A 24,675-nucleotide genomic window follows, 5' to 3' on the forward strand; every position below is an offset into this window, starting at 1 on the left:
GAAGCTTTCAGTGAGAAGAGAGACTTACTCTTTTAGTTGATGGAGAAAAAGTATTTACAATCACACTGTATAATGGTCCAACATTATATAACACTGGAGAACATAATGCTTTCAATGAATGATGAAAAAACTAGATTTTTGAATGGTGGTTTTGGAATTTTTTAATAAGTATATTAGTCATTTGTGGCTAAAAGGAAGGTGTTTTAAGGTGTTTTTCAAAATGTGTTCAAATTTTAAAAATGGGTGAAATTAGTAGGCTATGTAGCCTAAGGGTTATACAAATATCAAGATGGACAACCTTATGCCCATACGCAAACACGCATCGGCAAACATCGCCAAAAAGGGCAGCCAGTCCCCACATTTAACTGTAAATAGACTGAAGTCCCCACAACACGAGGAATACGTTGCACACACACAGAGAGAGAGAGAGAGAGAAAGAGAGAGAGAGAGAGAGAGAGAGAGAGAGAGAGAGAGAGAGAGAGAGAGAGAGAGAGTGAGAGTGTGATGTGCGCAGTCACAAGATAGGCTGTCTAGCATTAGATAGCGCTGTCAGAATTCCAGAGGTGTGTATATGAGCTGAAGTGATCTGCACTAGTACAAAGGTAAGTGTGGATAAAAGGAATTATTCACTTTACAGAAATATGTCATGTTTGAGAAGGAAGTAGTCTGAAATAAGTAATGTGTCATTACAAGGTGTGGCGTCGTAATATTTAAACTGCGACCCAGAAAAGAAAGATGTTTGGCTTTTACAGATTTTTGTGCACTATATATCCAAACCGGGGTGAGGTCTCAATAACAACATCATGATGACGTAGAAATCCCTTTTTTTCTTGTTTCTCCAGAACTTGGAGTTAAGTTTCGTTTTTGCACAAGCCTCACAACGGACAAAATGGACGAGAGTCAGTTCTCTCTGATGAGTCTGGAGGACGAGTTGACCTGCAGTATCTGTCTGAGCACCTTTGACAGTCCGGTGACCATCCCCTGTGGACACAACTTCTGCCAGGATTGCCTCATCGCCTCCTGGGAGGACACCTACTACAGCTGTCCTCAATGTCGGACCCATTTCGACATCAAACCGGAACTGAAGAAAAACACGGTCCTCAGCACCGTCGTGGAAACCTTCAGAGCCAGCTCGAGCCAGAGCGAGGTCGGCCTGTCCGAAGAGGAGGAGGAAGAGGAGGAAGACGAGGATGAGGAGGAGGGGGAGGACAGCCCCGAAGAAGATGAAGTCCTACGCTGTGATACATGTATGGAAGCAGAAGCGTCCAAGACCTGTCTCACCTGCATGGCATCTTTCTGTGAGGAACACCTGCGGCCGCATCTGGAAAATCCAAAGTTAAGTCTCCACCAGCTGAGCGAGCCTCTCCACGACCTGATGGAGCGTATCTGCAAAGACCACCACAAGATGATGGAGTTCTACTGCACCCAACATGACCGCCTGATCTGCAGCGTCTGCCTCCAAGTACACAAAGATTGCAACTACATATCTCCTGAGGAGCAGAGGAACCTGAAAGAGGTGTGTATGTGTGTGTGTGTGTGTGTGTGTGTGTTGAAGTAAATATTGTGTGATACCAGATAGAAATCAATCACTAGCGTTTGAATCAGTCAAGATTTTAAATACATTTGAGCATCAGAAAAACATTTGAACAATAAGAAGTTGACACTAATGATGCCACATAGAGAGTGATGCTACAGGAATAAAGCAGATAGTGTTTACAAAAGGCATCATTTGCATTGTGCTCCAGGCCTCTGGACTCTGGCAAGTGATAGGCTTATTGCCATATAAAACAATAACTGTGCATTATATCTGTCTTTGTAGTCTGACCTGAGAAACAAGTTGAGCCTGCTGGATGGGAAGATCGAGAAGACCGACAAAACTATATTTCAAATAAACAACATGCAGGGCAAACTGAAGGTAATTTTTATAGAGTGAAATTTCCCAAATTATTCACATGAGCACTTACCAACTGGAAAACAAGTGAATTATTGAATCATTTCAAAATCTCCACTCCACTGGCTCCCATTTTTCTCCTTGCCCACAGGAAGCGGCCACCAATAGGAAGACAGCATTGGCAGCCGTGTACCAGGCGATGCGGGACATGTTGACCCAAGAGGAGCGCGAGGCCCAGCATGCGGTGGACCGCGAGCTGGAGATCGGTTTGACCAAACACAGGGACTTCCTGAAGAAGTTCACTGAGAACACTGAGATTATGAGAAAAGCCAAAGATGATATCAACAGTCTGCTGAGTCAGTCTGAAACCCTGCCCTTTCTACAGGTGGGGAAACAACTGTCATAGAAAGATAAAGTAGGGGAAGGGGTAAAGGGGACATTAATGTTCAGCCCAAAAATAATCAGACAGAATTTATTGTACAGAGAGGAATCGCAGTTCAAATGAGAACATTCCTCATTATTGAATAGACTTGGAATTTTCAGAATTATTTAAAGGGCCCCTGCATACCTTCTATAGCATGGCTGTATACTCCTAGCTCACATTTGGCAGGAAGGGCTGTATATTATTTGATTGCATGAGATGGTTCAGCCACCACAATATAAGTTTATGTTTATGATATATTTTAACATTTTCTGACTTTCCCATTCCTGTAAATTAAATTACATGCCATAAAAATATACATTTCCTGTCCCTTGTTCCTCACAGGATACTTTTGACTTACCTCGGGTCGTAAATTGTGAACCTCACATACCTCGAATCAACCTGGACACCAAGAAGGTGATAGCGACACAGACCTTTGCTTCTGGCCTTAAGGGACATCTGAGCAAGCTCTTTAAACAGCCTGTTGAGGACAGACTACCACTAGTTAAAACAGGTGAGTGTGCTAGTGCATTTGTAGTGGGATATTTCACATTTGGATATTTGTTCTGAAAGTATTGTAGTATCCAATTCTGACTGAGTTTTTTTGATCTTCACAGGGGAACAAGCAGCTTCTGTCTCAGAAGGTGCAAGTAATGAACCAGAGCGGGAATCTGGTATGTTCATCTCTATAGAAGACAGACAGACAGACAGATAAATGGAGTAGTTCATTCATCCCAAAGGGAAATTGCACTGTTACAGCAGCCAAATTACACATAAGAATCACAAAACAAACAGTAAAAGGACACTCAAAAAGGTAGCAACGAGTAATAAACATGTATAACTAAAATCTAAAACTGAACTCGAATTTAAAAAAAAAAAAAAAAATAGGACCATATTCTAAGTTGATATATTTACTGTGTCAGCACCAGATAATATTCTGTACAGGGATAGTTTTCCAAGTCTTGTAGATAACTGAACACGTATACTGGCAGCAAACGTAATTTTTGATTTTTATTATATCAACAATTTGTGTTCAGTGACTTTGAAGTCCGAAAAAAGTGAAATTTAATCAAGTCACATACGTAATACATTTCTAAAATCTAGAATATTTTCTTAGAATGATTCTTTAATATTTAAACAAACATTTCTTGCAGCATGTTGTATACACAGTTTGATAAACTTAAAGGTATGTAGGGGTTTTAATTACATGCCTCCATGCGGGACTAGCATTTTTTAAAACATGACTCTCTACAATGTGATGAAACGTTTCCTGTTCTTGTTTCAGAAACGCCAGAGCCTCCACCACAGAGAAATCCTCCCAGGTCCCATAGTCCAGGTCGTCCACCCATCCAGCCATACTTCCACCCAGCACCTGGTTTTCCTTTTATGGGGTCTCACCCAGGCTGGAATCCACCCCAGCATTCAATGGCTGGGCCACACAGCGGCTTCTTTATGGCTCCTCCTCGCTTTATGGGAGGCCACAGACCAAGTAAGTCACTACCGCCAGCTGTGTTTGCTTCACCCTAAACTATTTGGTGATGCAACCTTAGAGAAAAGTGTATGTGTGTTTATAGAAATCTGTTTATATGTGAATTAATGTTAAAATATTCTATTAGTTAGATGTTAACAGCCAGTTTTGCCAGCAGCAGATTTTCAGGTGCCACAAGTCTTATCTCGTGTTTTTTGCTCATCTCTCAATTCTCCAATCAATACTGCTTTTTTTCCTGCAATCCCCTTGATGAGACCTTAGCCAAGAGAGACACCAGACAGAGAGAAACATCAGGAGGTGAAGGCAGAGCTTTTAAGTACAGCGAATAAAAGGAAGTGAGCCAGAACTATCACACAGGAAGGAAACCTAAAGAAACTGAAGTTGAAGGCACTATAAAATAGGATTTATTGATACTAAATTGGCATTCTAATCAAACAGAAATAAACTTAATACTAATACTGATAATAAACTAATACTTAATACTGATTAAATACTCACCTCACAGGTGGATTTTGAACAAAACCTGAAAGGAAAACAAAAATAATTACAAGAGAAAAGTTGATTTATTTATTTAATTATTTTACACGTGTTGTATAATTGTTGTTGTTATATATGGTGAATGTTGTTATGGGAAAATTATAAGAAAAAAGAACTGATAAATGAAAGAAAGAAAAAAAATGTTCCTTACCTTTTCAATAACAGTGAAGTGTTGTTTCCCCTTTGCTGCCTGACACCAATTTCTCCTGAGCAATTCTAATCTTCTGAGACGCTGTTCCAAATTTTGTTTTAAGTCCTCTCTTAATTTGTACTACAGAGAGGCTATATAATTAATAGCTAACTACTTCTGGTTGTCACAACAGACTGATAGCAACAATGATTGCATCATTTTTCTATAAAAACGTATGCGGTCAGAATACTCTGAAAGATGCAGTAATCAATAAGAATTCTGCAAGGTCAATCAACTAGACAAATAACAACCAGTGAAGACCAAATGATAACACAGGACACAAAAATGCAGAATTCTGCCAACTTCAGAAAAACACTACCAGGATAAATAGAAGAGCAACACACTCACACTCAGCTGCAAACCCAAAAACAAAGATCAAAACAAGACACATTTTTGTCATTTTTCCTCACTGCCTTGGCTTTCTCTCTCTCTAGCTTAACTTTGTTGAATTGATGTAATTAGTCTTACAAATGAGTGATGTCACACACAATTGGACACATAAAACATGACACAAGTAGTAAAAACAATGTGTGAAGTTCAAACTGCACCTTTTTACTCACCTGCACTCGCCAGGCTAATCGCTGTATGATGATGGCGGGATCGTCAAATTTTATCTCTCTTTTCTTTGAGACAGTATGTGGTGTTCTCCACTTAATGATATCATTGTATTTTATTTTTTATTGGTGACAGCAAGGTGCTGTAAAAAAAAAAAAAAAAAAAAAAGTGATGTCACATGCATTCACCAATCAAGATTCAGCAAGCATAAGCACTTTCATTCATTTTATATTTTATTTTATAATATATTTATATAGTTATTAACTCATTAAACCCACAGTTTCTTTTACTGTGTGTGCATGTGTGTGAAAGGATAAATGAGTAGAGTGAATGGGGAACAGTTTTCCATTTTAAGAGAGACAGTAAATTTCGTTATATGTTAACATGCAATTACTATAAAGGCATTCTATTCTATTCAATCAAACATGATCAAACCAAACCTGCTAACCCTAACCCTGAAGAAGTAGACTGGCTGAGTTTTTGACTCTTAAACCTTACATCAATTTTAAAAAGATGATTTTCTTGAACTTAGACTCGACTGTTCCTCTTTTAGCAATGTAATGTTAATACAAAAGCTTTGAAACCAACTTTTCAGGGCCTTTAAAATAGAGAAAAATGGTTGGCAGGATGATTCTCCAAGACTGTTTTTCTAATGTTTATGGTTGATGAAGAGGTGTTTAATTCTTAGAAGCCAGTATAATAAGGCTGAGTACCTGTATTGTTTCACCTCGATGTTGTGTTTGTTGTGGCACATGACGTGCTGCTGAATCTGACTCGAGACACACCCTTGGTCTTGAAGAACACTTACTAGTCCTTGTGGAAACACTGCAGTCCACAAGCCACCTGCAGGACTTTTCTCATTATTACTCAACACATTACTTTCTAAATTGGTGGTGGATTTTTTTCTAGTGATCTAATTTATTTACTATGAAGGTGTTGGCCCATTGAGCACGTCAGTAAGTATGTTAGTCTTGGAAGCTTTCCATGCACTAGGGCCAGGACCGCCTGGAGAGTAGACTGCAGGTACTTACAAACTTGGAATGTTAATCATCTGTGGCTAAAAAGTGCCATTTTTGCTCTGAATTTGCACAATGTGTGTGAAATTTGATAATTTGATGATATGAGTTTTTAAAGAGAGTGTGTGTACACAAGGAGCTGCAGGTATGTGGCAGGGCTGGTTTGAGGTGCTTTTGTTATTAGAAATGTTCTCAGTTTCATTGAGTGAGCTTTCATATGAGAGTAGCCTGCAAGTATCATGGGTATAACACTCCCCAGAACAACAGTAGAGTCATAGCAGTGAGAGACTAGAGTGAACAAGACAATAAGCTTTCCAACGTTTTTAAAAGATTGTGTTCAAGGACCTCAGAAACTGGTGCTTCTATTGCTGCTAATGAGTTATTGAGTAGGACTGGATAGGCTTGAGGTGCAGCTGTTTTACAGGAAATGTTCTGACTCCCACCGATTATGATGTCAAATGTGAACCTGATGATCTTTGCCCAGTTGTTACCATGTATAACAAGTTGAGCACCTATCTGCACAGTTGCCCAGGACAGCAGTAGATTTAGCAGTGTCTGCAAGCCTTGCCAATAAAAACTCATAGCTTCAGGCCCTGCTCACCAACCCGAAGTTGGTGAGCAGTTTTGTCAGTTTTGTCAAGTGGCACAACTCTCAAACTCTTTTTTATATTTCCCTTCAGGACCAGACAAAAAGCCTCACAATGCTCCAGGTGGAAATAAACCAGGTACTACAGGTGGAGGTAAACCAAGTAATCCAGGTGGAGGTAAACCAAGTAATCCAGGTGGAGGTAAGCCAAGTCATCCAGGTGGAAAGAAACCACATGACAACCCCAAAAGCCACTCTCCTTCAGACAAATCAACTAAACAGCATCAACGGCCTCACAAAAAGAACTGAATGCAGCAGCATGTGTGTTTATCTCCAGTTCTTATACAAATTGGAACAATGCACCGTGAGACTTATGCATGATACAAATGGAAGTTAACAGTTAGTCACATAATAGGAAATGACACAGTTCTATTGCTTAATAAATGTGTACACACATACATACAGTTTTTGGTGCTCTTACTATTTTAATAGTTTTTTCAGCCCAAAAATACTCAAGTGTAAATGAAAAGTAGAAGCGATTCTGGATTAATTAAATACCAATTTGGCTGATAAATTCTCACATTAGTTTAGAAAACTGGTATTTATAGGGTTTGTGTTGTGAGGTATTTCAGTTTGTGAAGTGATCATTGCTTACCATTCTATAATCAGCATCCAATGCATCTCGATGCTAATGTTAAGCGTGATTATGTGCATCTGTACCTTTTTTTAAATAACATGCAATATTAATTTTGCATAATATTAATATTTGTCTTTAATGAACAGTGGTGATTGTATTGACTGGTTGTGTTGTTTATGTCCTGATCTGATCTTCAACTGTAATAAAATTGTATTTTTCAAATGGTTTTCTAATGTTAAGCTCTGAGTTTTTATTTAATTTGATGGTCTGATTTTTCTTGTTGGTGAATCTGTATTATGTAAAACTTTGAAATTTGATTATATCCAGGAGCTTAGCCGCTGTGATGTCTGACTGTCACAGCAGCAGTTTTGCCCTCAAGTTTCTTCAAGTATTTAAAATTAAACTGAATAAAAACACAGACACATGGTTTATATATGAAAATATTTATGGGAATGTCTTCAAATTCAAAAGACCACTTCATTACATTCAGTTCAATCAAAAATCAGCTTTTGACACTCGTAGTAGCAAATTCACCACACCCTCTTCACTACCATTTTTGTAAACAGCTGTGTTACATGATTGTTACCAATAAAAACTCATTTTGTTCCCGACTATGTTTCTTATTATTCTCATTTCTATTTAGCAGAGACCAAAAAAAAAGGGGTTCCTTCTTATATGTTAGTCAAAATGAAATCACTTAATGTTTTCTACACATTCTTATCAGTCTTAGGGTTCCCTTGTGTTATTATTATTATTTTTTTTAGGTGTACACATATTTGACAGCAAAAAGGCAAGCATTTGCAAATGTGTATGTATTAATTAATAAAGCATTTTGGTACAAACAGTAAAATATGAGCATCAACTGGATTTTGAATGCAAAAGCCAGTGCTAATTATTTGATGCCAGTCACATAGGTTAGATACAGTATCTGACACAGTATCACTCGGTTTGAAATTGAGTCTATATAAATGCTGTTTTACATCTGCCGAGATACGAGTAATAAACTGACAACCAATAACATTACAGTCATATTCCTCCACACCCCACAATAAAACCGGCAAGTCTTTAGCCACACTAGCAACCCTGTGACCTGTGAGGTCATCATTGCATGCAGGGAACAATTTGTTTTATGATATAATAATGGAGAGAATACTTTGTTATTATTAAATCCTTACCACTAGTGAGGAAACATATTTTCAGGAAGGTGCCAGAAAACAGGCCATGTTGTTGTACACATGGAAGTTTCTGGGACATATTGCATTCAGCTGTGCTCAGCTCCACATGTCAACTTTTATCACTTTAAAACTGCATAAATCACCGCTTGGGAAAACTCTGCAACAAGCTGAGCATTATACAAGTTTGATGAATTTGGAGTTGTGTTGTAGTGACTTATCTTAGTCTGATATAGTTAACTGTAAGCTAGTTGCTGACTTTGTCTGCGTGCCACTTTTTGCAGGGCACATGGCAACAGTGTTTATCTGAGCTTTTTTGGCTGGTAACTGCCTGTTTCTTCTCTTACATCTTGAATCTTGTTACTGCTGGATATGAGGCTGATGAGAGCGTGGGGATTAAACCGAAATAGTAAAGTTGCAGGCCGTACAATGAAAGACGCTAAACGTAACTCTACATTTATGAATAAATCTTCCTCTCGAGGTTTGGCACTTTAAATAAAAAAATTAAAGTGTATTTTGTACACCACAGCTGAGTTTTGGACCTACTCTATTTTGTGCTAAAAGCTAGCATGTTGGCTTGATGCTATCACACCATGAACTGAAGCGTTTTATAAGCACAACTGTGACCTATTGGTGGCGCTATATAAATACTCAGAAGATCAACAGAAACATTAAGATTCTGGGGAGCATGAATCCATTTGTCAAGATACTGAGCTCTAAAACAGTGTGTTGAACTAGAGCCATGCTGCTAACATGGCTAAAAACCTGCCAATAAACCCCACTCACAAGTAAATTCAGTGTAACACAACACCCACAGCTCTGGTAAACATGGATGATAAGATAAATCAAATAAGTGCCCTTGAGCATGAAGACATTCACCAAACAAATAGGTAGGGTAATGAAACCATTAGCCTTGGTTACCTGCCAAGGTGGTGAATATTGCAAAAGCATAGGCATCACGCGGCTATAAACTGATCCCTGTTGAGCTTCTCTATTCTACAGACTTTTCTGTTATGGCCGTGAGCGACAGGCAACCATTCTGCAATAAACAGGATGACCTCAAATGGCAAAAATCAATTCTCCCTACAGGTAGACAGAAATAAACACAAATGACCTCTTGCACACATTATGTAGAGCACAGGAAAGACTTATAAAACTCAACAGCTACATCAATGTCACCTGATCACTACACATAAAATACATGCAAGTTACTCTGATGGTATTAATATTAAACTGTAGAGGTTAAAGTACAAGACCAACTCTACTTTAAAAAAAATACTGTCTTGAGTCTGCCACCTAGTGGTGAGTACTGATGAGAGCATAAACAAGGATAGTTTAGTAGAACACAAAATGCAAGAGGACTGCTTGAATAACACAAAATAACAACAGTACATGGGACAGTATAATATCATCAGCAGTCATCACTATCAATATTATCTACTTCCTATGCAGTGTAAGGTATTTATTAGTTTAAGTGCCAAAACAGTGCATCACAGAAAATGTAAAGAGGAGGAGGTATATAAACAAAACGAAAAGAAAAAGGGTTCACATGGAGGCAAAATGGATCAGTTACTTGGCAGTACTTTCAAAACCTCAGTAAGTCAGGCTGTTTCCTGTAGCTCTAACAGGAAAGTTAAATATAGTTTCATATATTGTTGTACAAACCAGCAGTTTGGCGAGCTACTTGAGACAGTGCATCATGACGTAAACAGACATCAACATCCAGTGGTGAGGAACCCATTGCAGTTGTAACAGAACAGAGGTTCAGAGACCTTTTGCCCCACACACACTCACATTTCAAAGCCTTATCTTAGGTAACAAATGCAAGAGACACTAAAAAACTATCACCGCTGTGATGATGGACCTGAAAGAGGAACTGAAAACTATCCTGTTTCACCCACCATCCTCTGTAGTCCAATCGCACTGTGATTTATGCAGAAAATGAGTTTGCTGTTTGATTTACTAATCTGATTGTGCTCTTTGTGGAATAAAAACAACCACTTACATGTACCTTCAGGCAAACCTCCACATGCGTTAAAGTACTGTTCTCTCCTTTGTTACAACTTCATGGCCTGCTGTTGATTTAGACATGGCTTTGACGGGGTTTGAGCAATGAAACTTGGTCAACCTGTTAAAATGGCTCACTGATACCTGCAGGCTTGCACTGAGCATTTGTAAAATACAGTATATATCTATGGCACAAGGGATCAGTGCAAATAAACAGCAATCTTTTTCCAAAAACATTCGTCTCCTTCTAACTGAGTTGCCTGAGCTCTGGCTTATAATATATATATATATATATATTTGGGAGTGTGAAGATAAAGGATCAGACTAACCTTTCCAACCCCTGCAAGCTCTCTGAAAAAGATATGAAGCCATTACACAAGAAAAAAATAACATCTCTTCTCATCACCATGATCTGAGAATAAAGTGTGTTCAAAGATCTTAGAGGATGATGACTAACCGCCCAATAACATGAGCCGTTATGACAATCGATTAATAGAAGCTGGGTCAAATAAAGGGCAGAAACTAAGGTGAGAAGAGCTTCACATCACATGATGTTTGGGGTGGGTCATGCACGAGCAGAGGCTGGCCCAGGGGGCCTGGGTGAGTCGTGAGGGGTAGGGCTCTCTGTCTCAGAGGCGCTAGATTCGTCTTCGTCGTCGTCATCATCTGTCTGCTCGGCGCTGTGGTACATCATGAAGGCCTGGGTCTTATGGGTGATGGTGATGGTGCAGGGACCCTGAGCCCACGGCTCCCCGTCCACCTGCATGGGCATCTTGGAGCTCTTGAGAACCAACTGGAGAGGGGGGAATCATCAGTGATGGCGATTTCAGCGATAACCTCTACATCTGTTTCAGTGATATATTTTGCCGAGCTGTGTGCAATTGGGTTGCCATGGCAATAACTATAATACAGGTTGCTGATATGCTAAACCTATCTCTTTTGGTCATATTCCCACTTGGGACAGGAGGACATGATAAAAATAAAGATACTCATCTAGGCTACCTTCAGTCGACATGACATGCCAACCTTATTGTTGGAATTTCGACTTTAAGCTCGACATGTCGACACGCTGAGATTAAAGTCAGCATGATATTTCAACTTTATTCTCGACATTTCGAGTTTAATGTCGAAGTGCTGACTATAAAGCCGTCATGTCGAGTTTAATCTCGTTGTGAAAAAAAAAAAAAAGTTTTCCTCATGTGGCCCTAATACTAAATCCAAATGAGCCTTGGATTTCGTCTGTCAGGCTACAGACTAACCATTTGACCGGTAGACCTTGTTAAGCTTATTAACTGCGTAGATAAGAAAACACTCATGATTCATGTTTAAATGAATATATTATAATAATCTCTGAAATATACGACACATTATATGAATTATCAAAACCAATAAAGTAAAAGTGTTCTGGATTATTTTTTGGCTCAAGACCAAAGTATATTATCTATCATTGTCAGGTTTCTGTCAATGAATCTAGAATATAATTTACAGTAGGGTTAGACCATTCATTAGTAATACAGAAATGAACACAGTATTTCTAGTTATTTTGACTGCAATTATTATATAATGCTTGAATGTCATAATGTGTTAACGAAAATACGTACAAATGCAAGAAATAGAATTCACAAAGACCGTAACCCTTACCTTTGCAAATAACCAGGTAAGATATTCAAATACCAGTTATGCAAGTTCTTTTCATTTCCGTCTTTTCCCTTGTTGTTTTTCCTGTGGTTGTCACGGTCACTCACATAACGATGCAGGTGCACAACAATGGCAGCAATCCTCTCCTTTTCAGTGCCACTGAAGTGGTGTTTACAGTGAAAATAATGGAGGTGGCAGCAATAACAGCTCACTGTTTGAAAGCGCTTATAAGTCTCTGAAAGTCTAATTTGGTGACCTTGAAATGCAGTGTAGCTCTTAATTTTTTACATGTTTTTGAGAGTGTTTATGTGTGGACTATTTTCCTGAAGGGCTTAACAAGAAAGAGGGAGCAAAGAAAAGAACAGAGTGAGGTGGAGTGAAAATAAGGTAAGAAAATTAGCACATGGAAGAGTCGAATAATATGTACTTAACGAGATTAGTTAAAATTAGATTCTCGAGTGCTGCTACAAGGCAAATGGTAGTGAAAACTAATTGGAGTCCCTCATTATCTTCCTCCATATCCATTTATTAAGGTAAACAGGAAGGAACAATGTGTGTGTGTGTGTGTGTGTGTGTGTGTGTGTGTGTGTGTGTGTGTGTGTGTGTGTGTGTGTGTGTGTGTGTGTGTGTGTGTGTGTGTGTGATATCGCCTCACCCTGACAGTGTGGGCCTGTCCCAGCCGCACAGGATTGGCCAGCTTGACCTGGATCTGAGCACAGTGGAAGGAGCCAAAGACACCCACAACCTCCAGCAGACCATCATCCAACCTGCACAGACAGACAGGAAACTGCTGCTCATGATTGGTTGCCACATTAGTCTGGTGCACTTCATACAAACACCCCTCTAAGAATTGCAAAGTATAATAACTGAAAGTGGATTCTGCTTACTTATGATGGGCCGTAAAATAATCGTCAGAAAAATAACTAACTGTCCCATATACTCATGCTGGTCTTACCGTGTTGGGGGGCAGGGTTCATCTCCCATACCCTCCCAGAGTCTGCAGCCTCCGCCCCAGTAACCAATGTTGCAAACTATGATGCCCTCCAGACTGGGCAGCGCCACTCTTTCCCCATCGAGCTCCAGCTGTGGCAGGAACACAGACACACACACACACACACAGTATTGATCATTGTTAATTAGTTTTATTGTTCCCTACCCAGCCCTGGCACTATTACTCTGCTAGATGAATGGTCAGTGGTCTTAGTTGAATTTCAGCTTGGTTAATGTTAGATATAACTGGACACGCTGACCAACAATACAAAAAAAAATATTTTATGTGCTGTCCAGCATGTCTGTAAGCAACATAAGAGGGGGGGAAAAAAGAAAGAGTAAAGCCCAACCAATTCTGGACTTTTCAGGCCAATACAATGACAACATTTGAGAGTGAAAACGCTCTGATAACAATGTATCATCCAATATTAACACCAACACATAACAAAGACAAACTATTTTTATGAGGTTTCCTTATATTTTGTTATTTAAGAGCAACTAAGATAGACAGAGTGGGATATTTTACAGTACACTAAAGTTTAAAAGGTATACAGTACTTCACTAAAAACTATAAACAACACAAATATATTAAAGTTGAGATAAGAAACTACTGCTAAAAAAGGAGCCAATAAAAACAGAGCTATAATAAACTCTGCTGAACAATAATACGTATAAATGAGGTAGTGTGTGGTGAAAGTACATTTTTGATAGTGATTATAACCTGTCATCAGTGGTCATGTCCTCTTAATGTATTGTAGAAATACTGACACCATTCTCATGCTTTTGGGATAAATATGGAGCTACAGATAGCCTAGCTTAGCTTAAAGACTGACAGCAGGGGGAAACAGCTAGCCTGGCTCTGTCCAAACTTGAAAAACAACTCTTAAGCTCACTATTAATATGTTGTATCTTGTTTCTTCAATTCATATAGAAATTTAAGTAAGACAGTGTAGTTTTATGGAGAGTGACAGTTGTATTTTTGAGCTTTAGTGAAAGCTAGGCTAGCTGCTCCCTCTTGTTTCTAGTCTTTATGCTAAGCCTTATCGTTAGCATTTGCTTTTAATCTACAGTAAAGAAAACTCAGTGTAAAATCCAGAATAGTAATTATTTTAAATGTGATTTTCAACCAGGAATATCACACATACAGTAAAAACACTGGCTGATACCCTTTGTGAGCTGTAGACATGAAAACAGAATAAACATGAAACTTCATTACATGAACAAGGCTTTTGTACCTCAATCCTCTTATCCAGATCCTTACATTCTTGCACTAAACAATCTTTGGTGCCGTACAGGAAATATACAGCCTGGGGAAAGAGAAAAGCAGGTATCAATATCAAGCACTTTGTTTACTGATGTTCCTGACAATGAACCAACATATTTAGATGCATTACCTGTGCATTGATATGAAAATTCAAATGCAAAGTGATATTTGTATTCAAATGAAGCCTTTCAAACTCTCTGACCTTGTTGATGATGCGGCTGGAGAAGAAGGAGGGTGTTTTCTCACGATGTGTGTGGAAGTTGAGCGCCATCAGAGCGTCAGGCCCCACAGAGAAGTAGTTATTCATGGACAGGACCTGTGGAGGACATGCAGTACATGTGTAAATTTAAAATAAAGTGTGTCAATGGGTGAGTTTTCTAACAATGGCATTGATAAACTGCACAGAAAACCCCACAATACAAAGCTGGAGAAACAGTACAACAACATATCAGCAGTTAAAGATAAATATGTATATTTATTTTTTTTTAAATCAAAAGACATATCAAACTTACCTTTGGTTTCCGAAAGTAGAGGCCTTTTGAAGCTACCTGCACTTTCCATCTGAAAATGATAAAGCAGGCAATAATAAGAAACATAAGAAACACAAACATGGCTGTAGCTACAGGAAGATACTAAAAATATATGCTGCTTTATAGGTATTCAAATTTAACATTACAGTATCAAAAAATACTGAAATCACCTTGTAAAATATCCACCATGTGTGAGTTTCACACACACACAACATAAACTACCCCAAATTCAAGCCCAGTGAAAATACGAAAAAGACTTGACCTCAGTGTCCTCAATGTTAGCCACAACCCTGCACACAAATTAGATAATTAAACAAAAAACTAATTCTTCATGCAAGTTTCTTCAGCCTCACTTTAAGACCCTTTTAGACCTTTCAATGCCAGCTGCACTATCACAACAATACCGGTTTCACCAGAGAAGCTGTTAGCAAGAACATCTTTGCACAACTACAAGAAAATTACCACACATTTCTGCTACTATATAGATAGATAGATAGATCTGACTAGATAGACTGAAGGCGATCGCTGCCCCACCTGTCCATTTTGACCACCTCGGCATCGAGGATGTTGCGGAGAACCTGTTCCACAGGGATCTCTCCAGCATACCCGGCACCCCAACCCAAAGTGTTGGAAAGGTCATTTCCTGTGCCCAGGGGCAGGATGGTCACTCTTGGGATAAACTGGTCCTGGCCCTAAAACAGTAAAGTACAAGAGCAGCAGCTATGTTGTTATCTTGTGCACTGAGAAATTGAAGGTAGAGGTGTTGAATTCAAAACTGCAAAAATCATCCCATTTCATTGTCGTCTCACCTTCAGCTTCATAGTGTCGATGGCATCCAGCACCCAGCCCACTGTGCCGTCACCCCCACACACCAGCACCTGGACACTACCAGGGGGAAGGAGGGTGCACAGCTGGAGGGCCTTTGAGGGAGACAGCTCTGACAAGTCAAACACCTGGAGGAGAGAGGAGAAGAAAGAAATTACAATCTAGCTTCATCGCCAGGCTTTGATGGCAGGATGACAATAAAAAGGGAGAGCAGAAGGATGATTTAGACTAATTAACATGAACAAAGAGAAGACTGACCTGCACAGGGTTGAGGACGGTACGAAACTCTCCCAGCAGAGCCTCCCCCATGTTGTTACCACTACGTGTGTTAGCCAGGACCAACACTGGAGTCCAGCCACTGCCGCAGCAAGACGCCAGCTGAAGAAACACAAGAACACAATACCAATATTGCTTAAAAAAGCTCTGGGACACCACACAAAGCTCGCTGTAAGAACACATATACTATCTGTGGCCCCAAACTACCAAGTCATAACTTTGCCACCTTGCTGTACTCGTCAGGGTGTCTCTTGCGGAGCTTGTTGACACAGTAGAGGTAGTGAGGAGGGATGATGAGGCTGTGAAACTCGCCCAAGTCACAGTGGTCTTCATCCGCCAGGCTGTCCATGCAGTCATCATGGACCGTGGTCTGACACCACACACACCTAGAAGTTAAAGAGACACACGCATAGCAGAAAGAGAACATACAGAGAGGTGGTTCAGACTCCTCGCTGCTAAAGGGGGATTAATATGAGATTATGACAGACTGTGCCATGCAGTTCCACATAGCAGCAGCAGTGCATTAGAGCAAATTAATGACAGATTAAAATGAAAGGTCGTTGAACTCCATTATGTTAAGTTAACCTTGAACGTTTGGATTGTACATCAGTAAAGGAAGCTGCAGTTGTTCTTTACGTATAGACGACCACCTATCCTCAAGACCCTAATGTGACTGAATGTCTGCAACATAATCACAACCGGTATTTTACGCACAAGCGCAGCTACAGATTTGGAGGTCTGCAAGTGAGTCTCCAACATATGAGGATGCATTGTCTCAATGTCAACATTACCTTAAGTCGCAGAGCTTCGGCTGCGTCCCACACTGCTGTTTACATACTACACAGTAGCTGGCGAGGGGGACATTTCCCCGCACCCAGCGGTGCTCCATGGCCCCATCAGGCCGGGAGGGGGCCATGATCTCCTTGCACTGCAAACTCCGGTCGGCCCGGCGCAGGCACTGGTCGTCGGCACACACGCCGCAGCAGTCGCAGAAAGCCCCTTGCAGGATGTGCTGGGAACACACGCAGCAGTAGGTGGGCTTGTTGAACAGGTCTGTGTAGTGCCAGCCGTGCTTGCTCTTGCGAAAGAAGTCCTTCATGTGGGTTTTCCGCTTAGATCGCTGCGCGCTGCACCATAGCGTGATGATGACCGGGACGATCACGGCCAGAGAGGTCCAGAACAGCAGCGTCCACTCCTCCCGGGAGCCGCAGTCGTCCTGCACCTCTTCCCCCTCTTCGTACATCGCTGCTGGTCGGCAGGGGAGAGGCGGAGGATGCTAACGAGTGCAGAGCAGAGCTATGTCAACAACACTGACTGCAGGCAGGAGGAGCACCACGACTCCTCTGCGACACTCATGTTCTCACACAGCAGCTGGATGGTGAAACTAATCCCAGCTTCAATGATCTTTATGTAGAACTGAGTCGAAACGATGTGACGTTGAGCCCACGAGCTACCTCGCTAAGACAGCTTCAACAAAGAGTATGAAATCACCAAGATAGTCATCTGACAAACAGGAAAACACACATGCGCTGTGTATATCCTACATTATACAACAGCAGCTGTTTACACGTTGCTACACTACAGACATGCAAACATGTATTACATAGGACAAGCCTTTAAGGAAACTGTAGAGACAATGTAATCTATTCTAATATCGATTCATATAACACTGGAACATACCGAAAACAAGATAACATGTAAAATAAGATAAGATAAAATAAGATATTCCTTTATTAGTCATCAGCAAGTGGACAGTAAAATAGAATAGAAGAGCAGCAATAAGACAAAACAATAATAGTAAAAATATATAATAAAATAATCTACATTATTTACATTATTTGCAAAAGTAATTGTATTCAGTGGTAATATACCAGAGGTGATATTCGTATTGCACAGATTAAAGTGAAATAAATATGGCTTAAATAGAACAAATTATAGCTATTGAAATGAAGTGTCTTATTCAAGTGCCACTAGATAGCTACAAGTGTACCTGGTGTCTACATCAGATCATTGAGATAGTTGAGATAATTATCTAATTAAAAATAATGAAGTCTATATGAAAATACTTTGATAAAACTGATGTTTAGAAGAAGTATTCTATAACCCTGATGTAGCTGCAGTACTGAGATTACTGTGGGTCTCTAGTAACTGTAGTGTAACAAAATAAAAGACCCAGCCCTCTCATGGGACACCCACACAGGGGTTTTCACTTCATTTGCCTAATTAGACCTCCTCTGATGACTTTGGGTGTATCCCATGTCTTTTAAATTGCCCCCATGTTTCCCTCACTTCCCTCTTTTTCTTGTGTATTAGTCCCTCCCTCTGTGAATGCATGGAGAGATGCAAGGATACCAAGCAAGGAATGAGGAAATATCAAATAAAATACTTGGGATGTACCGCTTGTAGGTACAGACTGCACTTGACTGACAGCTTGACCCTCCTGTTGGGCTGAGAGATACACCTTAATCATTCTTAATGATTTAAAGGACCAGTGTGTAGGATTTAGTGGCATATACCTGTGAAGTTGCAGATTGCAACAAACCTAATACACACCCTCACCAGCAGCTCCCCTTCTAAGCATTTAGGAGCACCTGTGGTGGCCATGAAATTGGTGTTAGATTTGTCCATTCTGGGCTACCATAGAAACATGCAGGCTCTGTATAAGAGGACCTGTTCTATATGTAGCCTATGTATATAAAGGCCCATTATAAGGTAATGACAACACAATTATTCTTATTTCCAGGTGATTATACACTCTGTAAAACATACTGTAAATAATTATGGATGACTAAAGACTAGAGGTTGACCCTTTGACTGACTGATAAACACCGTCTGGGGTCTGGGAGACTGGGAGACTGGGATTCAAGACCTGGTGCGCGAAACCCCTCCTTTGTTAAATTAGTTTTAGAATTGGGATGGTCGCACCACGAGTCCATTGGAAGTGCATCTGTGACTGAAATTCAAAACCTGGGAACTCCTCCGTTGCTACAATAGCCTACAGAATATTATATTGCATTTCTTCCAAGTCTGCTCTGCTAGAAACCACTTAATTCTACACACTGCACCTTTAATGTTGGGTTTAAGTGAGCTCACATGATTCCCATCATATCTCCACCCAACTAAAATCTGAGTACAAGTCTAGAAGTGAAAAAAAAGTGTGGAAACGAACAAGGAAGTAAACATAGTTAATATCTCACTCCATTCTCATCTCTGATTGTGAGCTCCTGATGCGCAGGCAGCCGCTCCTCTGCACGCATGCGCTCTATTCTGCATCAGGAGCCCATAGCGTGTGAGATAATCACAATTCAGGAACAAAAGCTTTCAGGAATGAATCAAAGCAATAACATCAGTGCAATATAAGTCCGCACAGTGGCTGTTGAAGACATGCGTCATGAAAAAGGCGCGCAGAGGAGGAAACGGAAAGAATGACGCACGATGACGTCACTGGCATCGCTATAATAAATACATTTTAAAAAGCATATTAGCTTACTATCTATGCAGGTAGTCGATTAAACAAAACAAAGAACTATACTCTGAAATCATAATAAACGTAATCATGTTTAAAATGAGATAAAACTTTTATGATCCTTGTCCGGAAATGTGTTCTCAGTAACAGCAGAGAGCAGTGATGTCAAGAAGAAAACACAAACAATTAGGCTACCATGTTGAGAATAACTACAACAACAACAAAAAAGCGAATCACAGTTGTTATTGTGGTTTCACCCATGAGTTTTTTTCTCCATTTTATTATTTCTTTTTTATATTTTTACTTTGTTTTAATAACTTTTTTTTAAACCGTCTGGGGGCCCCAAGCAGATGTTTGATGTTCTTACCAAGATGTTCTAATGCACTCCCATTAAGTTGGGGGACTTGTCAGAGGCATATTTTTATTTTATTTTATTCTATTTTTTAAGAATTGGTCTGAGCCATGCTGACTTTTATTTATTCCCTTGTGTGGGTCAAGCTCTAAAAAAAACCGAAACAACTATACTTCCCATAATGCAATGTGACAGCATGTTTATTTACCCTCACTGACAGGCTAACGCCCACATCTTTTAAATTCCATTTTCCCAGTTTGTGAAGCAGCTCTCTTTATTAATTATGAAGCTGACATCATCTGGGTTGTTCTCTCAGTAAACAACAGTAAACTACACGGTGAGTGGTACTATTTGTTTTAAACTGATACGTGATAAATCAAGCTTGTAGCTATGTGTATTTTTTTTTATTATAGTGGTTCACTTCATTCACTGATGTGGTTTGAAACAGCATCAAAAACAGCCTGCACTGCCATCTAGTGTTAATGTCTCAGCACAATCACTTTATTTAAAATATCTCGACAGTAACATGAGCAGCTATGTTTGTGGGTGAGGTGCAGGGGGGAGGAGAATGTTCCCCTTCACCCCCTCTGGACCCTCATCTGGACCTCAGAGCAGAGAAGGCTTGAGAAGCAAAAAGGTGAAGAAGATGAAGAAGCTGCTGGTGTTTTTGCTCTGCCTGGTCTTGCTGACCGTGTACTCAGGTAGGAACATTTAGGGAATTTTTTTACCTGAGGTGGAAAAGCTGCCTATCTCTGCACACAGGTTGGAATTTGAATCGAGGGGAAAACTTTTTTCTCCTGCAGATTGAATCTACACCAGTGAGTCAGATAAGGGCTATGAAGGATAGTGAATGATGCATATCATGGAGGTTTGGATGATGCCATTTCGGTTTTATGGGTGTTTTTTACTTTCCTCTGCTGTGTGACTTTATTTAGATGGTAAATCATGTGGAAGAAATATCATTTTACATTTGTTTTATGTTAACAATTGATGCATTTTCATTTTTCCTTTAACCTCATTATTGCATTTTGCAGGAGCTGCACCTAGAATGTATAATTAGTCAATTTGCAGCATGCATACCTGCTTAAAGCCAGCACAAACTAAAACAGCAGGGTAAAATCAGTCTGTCTTATATTGATTTGCTGTCTTGCCACGTTGCTGTGAAAGTCCAGGCAGCAGCAGCAGTAGCAGCTCTGCTCTTGTGTTGACAGAGCTGGGTTCATTTTCACAGTAGCTCCCTCTGGAAGGGAGCAACAGAGAGCCAGCCTGGCTGCCTGCTGGGGTCACGTGCTGCACGGGTCGGACTCCCTGGGGAGCGAGGAGGATGAATGGGCACTTTGTTACCTTCCACCAAATACCCTGCCTCTCAAAACAGGCCTGAGTTAGAGCAAGGGAGACAGAGACAGAGAGCCCTCGCTCTGCAGAGGCCAGCGAGTGTTTGTGCATGTGTGTGTGTGTGTGTGTGTGTGGGTGTGTGTGTGTGCGTGCGTGCGTGCGTGCGTGCGTGCGTGCGTGCGTGCGTGCGTGCGTGCGTGCGTGTGTGTGTGTGTGTGTGTGTGTGTGTGTGTGTCGGGGAGAGCAGGAGCAGGAGAGCAGCTCCCTTGGGAATGGTGCTGAGGAATAAACAGCCTCACATGGACTGGCTGAACAGATCAGGCCAACCACAGCTCAGCAGCCACAGATAGTGGATAGTGGTGAGAGGTTTATTCATGGGTCTGAACACAGCTTTAAGTGAGAGGAATGTGATCCTGATTAGCCAATACCCAGCCACCAAGCAAACAGCTGTTATGTTCTTTGCAAAAACAAAATAACTCAGGCTGAGGTTAACCTCGGAGCAGACTATCCTGTGTGTTGTGAGGAGCGAGTAAAAATAAAAGAAACTGCTAACTCACACTCACATCAACAATAAACCTGTCACACATAAATTGTCTCTCATCTCTTTTATGGTCTTTCACATAGCTAATTCATGAATTCTTTGTTTAATCTTTTCTTTCCCAGCATCAGCAGAAGTACTGGATGCGTATCACAAGACATTAGAGTAAACATTTTATCTCTCTCCAGACAAACTCTTATCTCTGTCACTCCCTCAGATGCCAACCCTATCATCAAGGAGAGCTTTGCTAAGCAGCTGCTCCGCAGCAAGAGGCAGGACCGACCAATGAAGCCCGGCCACCCCGATGAGCCAATGAGGGTAAGGTTCATTCAGAGCAAAGAGCACAGATACATACAAGGTGTAGACTGACCACATACTATTGACTATACTGAGCTTTGTCACTCTTTTAGGTAACACTTCACTTTAACCCTCCCTCAGCATTTTAAGCAGTACATAAACATTGAATACATTCTTCTAACACTATAATGTAGCTGTGAAAAAAGAGCACAATTTGAAGTGATTATTAATGTCTTTGTAATTATAACTCCTCATATAAAGCATCCATAGCAGTTAATGAATGTTAAATATAACAGAACAATAATCAATGGAAATCCTTCCAGTGTTATGAAGCATTAATTACAGACATGTACAAATCAATTTCAGGTTTGTTAAGACCTGCTTATAAATATTTTTGCAATTCATATGATTATATATCATAAGAACTTTGTTACATGTTTTCAAGCAGCTCTAATGTAGGCTTCGTATCATTTGTTTTGAAATACCATTAATAAACATTGAATAAATAGTATAATTAATAGTGCAATATATCATGTCTAATTAGAAAACAATTATGAATACATAATAATAATTAATGCAGGATGGTTTAAATAAAGTGTTATCACTTTGTTAGTGTTTATGTAAAAATATTTATTGACACATTACTATCTTGTTAAAAAATATATATAATTTTATCATTTGTATTATTCATAAATTATCTAAATTTGAACTTGGATGTCAACTTTTGAATAATGCATAATTAAAATCAACATGACAAAACAAAAAAATCAACAAATACATAAACTACTAATTATAAATAAATAAATCAATACAAATAATTGCAAAAAGCTCAATCCTCAATGATCACAAACAGGTAGGAGTTTTTGAGAGATATTACTTGACATTATTTATCATTTAAATTCTAAGTTGAAATCAATTAAAAGTCAGTACCAAAGGGAGGGAATTTTAGTTAAGTGGGTTTTTGTTTTTTGTTTTTCAACATATTGTAAAGAGCACATTTATAGTAAATATAATTTTAACACTAACTCATGATATGTATATAATCTAGTAGAATCAAATATGTGCATTCTATCTGTTTCTCTGAATTTGCGTAATTATTTTGACAATTATTCTGACCTGAGGAAAATCGAATTCAAGCAGCAGCACATATAAATATGATTTTATATTACTCTCCGGGTGTTTGGATTGGGTTTTTTCTTGAATAATTCTAGTCATCACTGAACAAGTCCCAGCATGTGTCCCACTTATAAGCTATACTCATATCTGTAATTGTAATGTGATCACGCTGCCGTGCTGTCTGTGAAACTGAAAACAGAGAGAATAAACTGTTTTCAGTCAGAGAAGTTTTACTTTAACTTGGTGATTCCCCTGTTCTACATTTGGTTTTGTTTATGCAAATGTGGGTAGCAACCAAGTTCACATTCATCAGCCTCCATGTGTTCTCTCTTTTTAATGTTACTTTCATCCACTGATGCATCATTTCCCAGGAGCATCTGATCCACATGCAGGCTCTGGATCAGAGGGCCCAGGAGACCAACATGGAGAACTGGCTGAACCCTCACTGCTACCCTCGCTGTAACAGGAACTACGGATACCCCATCTGATGATGATGATGATGATGATAATGATGATTACAAAGGTCACCAAAAGTCTCAAATTTCACTTCAAATCCCAAAATACATACTGTACATGCAGCTACATAGCAACATGGTCAGTATTAATTTAAGCCATTAGCAGTACATGCAGGGTGCAAAAAAAAAAAAATGCAGTGACAGATTTCTTGAGTTGATGTTGATGTTCTTTCACATTTCAACACACACAAGCAAGTCCTGCTTCAAGGCCTGAGTCAAGTCTCCTTTTATTCCCTGCTGCCTTGTTATCCTTTGCATACTGAATTAGTAGTGTCTGTAATTTCTTGTTGCTGTTGTTTTATAGCTCTTCCTGTTTTTTTGTGATATTATCTGAACTGCTTGGTACAACAGGAAACCTCAAAAAACCTGTGAAACAATTTATGAGTCACGCTCATATCATGTAATATTTTTCTCAACACTGTCAGTTATCTTGTGTAAATCCTACAACGTGGAGATAGCCTCTCATTTTAATATATAACTAAACTTGATTATTAGGTTGAAGAATATGACTCAGCGACACTTAACTGAATATTAATCAGTAATCCCATCTGCTTCCTTCACCTCTGATACTGAAATGTGTCAGCATGTGTAATATCATTTGCAGGATTCATAGTTTGAACTGTTCTTTATCTTCTTATCTCAACAGAAAAGGACCAGAGACATGAAAGCATGGACAATGGCAGAAGTGAAAACTGATATCTGATCTCCTGAAATATCTGTGGAGTAAATGTTTGTGCATATATAAACTTACTGTATTACAACTGTGTAGTTTACTGTCATCAATAGTTTCTACATGTATATTCTAAATTGTGTATCATGTATCATAGAGAATAAACTGTGTTAATGATTAAATCAGTGTCAAATAAATCCAAATGCATGAGTTGGGAAGCAATAGTTGTGTTTTTATTATCATCATGATTATAATTATTATTATTATATTATTATTATCATATTTTGTGTTCATTTTTTATTGTTGCTGCAAAGAGGAGCAGGGGTGATGAGGTGTGAAGGCTTCAACATTCAGTCCACTCC

The 24,675-nt window shown here is 39.5% G+C and overlaps 3 protein-coding genes across 7 annotated transcripts; 2 read left to right on the plus strand and 1 right to left on the minus strand.

Moving 5' to 3' along the window:
* The first annotated feature begins 452 nt into the window (after window positions 1-452).
* LOC133998532 (E3 ubiquitin/ISG15 ligase TRIM25-like) lies at window positions 453-7,933 on the plus strand. Of its 2 annotated transcripts, none has more exons than XM_062437874.1 (8): window positions 453-602; window positions 843-1,516; window positions 1,820-1,915; window positions 2,043-2,276; window positions 2,658-2,826; window positions 2,930-2,986; window positions 3,598-3,801; window positions 6,780-7,933. In XM_062437874.1, the coding sequence occupies exons 2-8, from the start codon at window positions 890-892 to the stop codon at window positions 6,992-6,994; spliced, it is 1,602 nt and encodes a 533-aa protein (XP_062293858.1). In that variant the 5' UTR covers window positions 453-602; window positions 843-889; the 3' UTR covers window positions 6,995-7,933. The 2 variants fall into 2 exon arrangements, with proteins under 2 accessions (XP_062293858.1, XP_062293859.1); XM_062437875.1 differs by having other exon boundaries at window positions 488-606.
* Window positions 3,808-17,483, minus strand: dgke (diacylglycerol kinase, epsilon). Of its 4 annotated transcripts, XR_009927359.1 has the most exons (13): window positions 16,816-17,483; window positions 16,251-16,410; window positions 16,007-16,126; window positions 15,733-15,876; window positions 15,458-15,615; window positions 14,906-14,954; window positions 14,596-14,709; window positions 14,365-14,436; window positions 13,095-13,222; window positions 12,795-12,906; window positions 4,490-5,225; window positions 4,300-4,324; window positions 3,808-4,057 (listed from the first exon to the last, which is right to left on the minus strand). XR_009927359.1 is itself a non-coding variant. In XM_062437872.1 (11 exons), the coding sequence occupies exons 1-11, from the start codon at window positions 17,265-17,267 to the stop codon at window positions 5,199-5,201; spliced, it is 1,536 nt and encodes a 511-aa protein (XP_062293856.1). In that variant the 5' UTR covers window positions 17,268-17,483; the 3' UTR covers window positions 3,808-5,198. The 4 variants fall into 4 exon arrangements, 2 of the variants coding, with proteins under 2 accessions (XP_062293856.1, XP_062293855.1); XR_009927358.1 differs by having other exon boundaries at window positions 3,808-4,324; XM_062437872.1 differs by having other exon boundaries at window positions 3,808-5,225.
* Window positions 17,484-20,386: 2,903 nt separating this feature from the next.
* Window positions 20,387-24,523, plus strand: c2h17orf67 (chromosome 2 C17orf67 homolog). Its single transcript, XM_062437878.1, has 4 exons — window positions 20,387-20,543; window positions 21,933-22,033; window positions 23,500-23,651; window positions 24,290-24,523. The coding sequence occupies exons 1-3, from the start codon at window positions 20,411-20,413 to the stop codon at window positions 23,614-23,616; spliced, it is 351 nt and encodes a 116-aa protein (XP_062293862.1). The 5' UTR covers window positions 20,387-20,410; the 3' UTR covers window positions 23,617-23,651; window positions 24,290-24,523.
* The last annotated feature ends 152 nt before the right edge of the window (window positions 24,524-24,675 follow it).

This window comes from Scomber scombrus, chromosome 2 (assembly GCF_963691925.1).
Source record: "Scomber scombrus chromosome 2, fScoSco1.1, whole genome shotgun sequence".
NCBI lineage: Eukaryota > Metazoa > Chordata > Actinopteri > Scombriformes > Scombridae > Scomber > Scomber scombrus.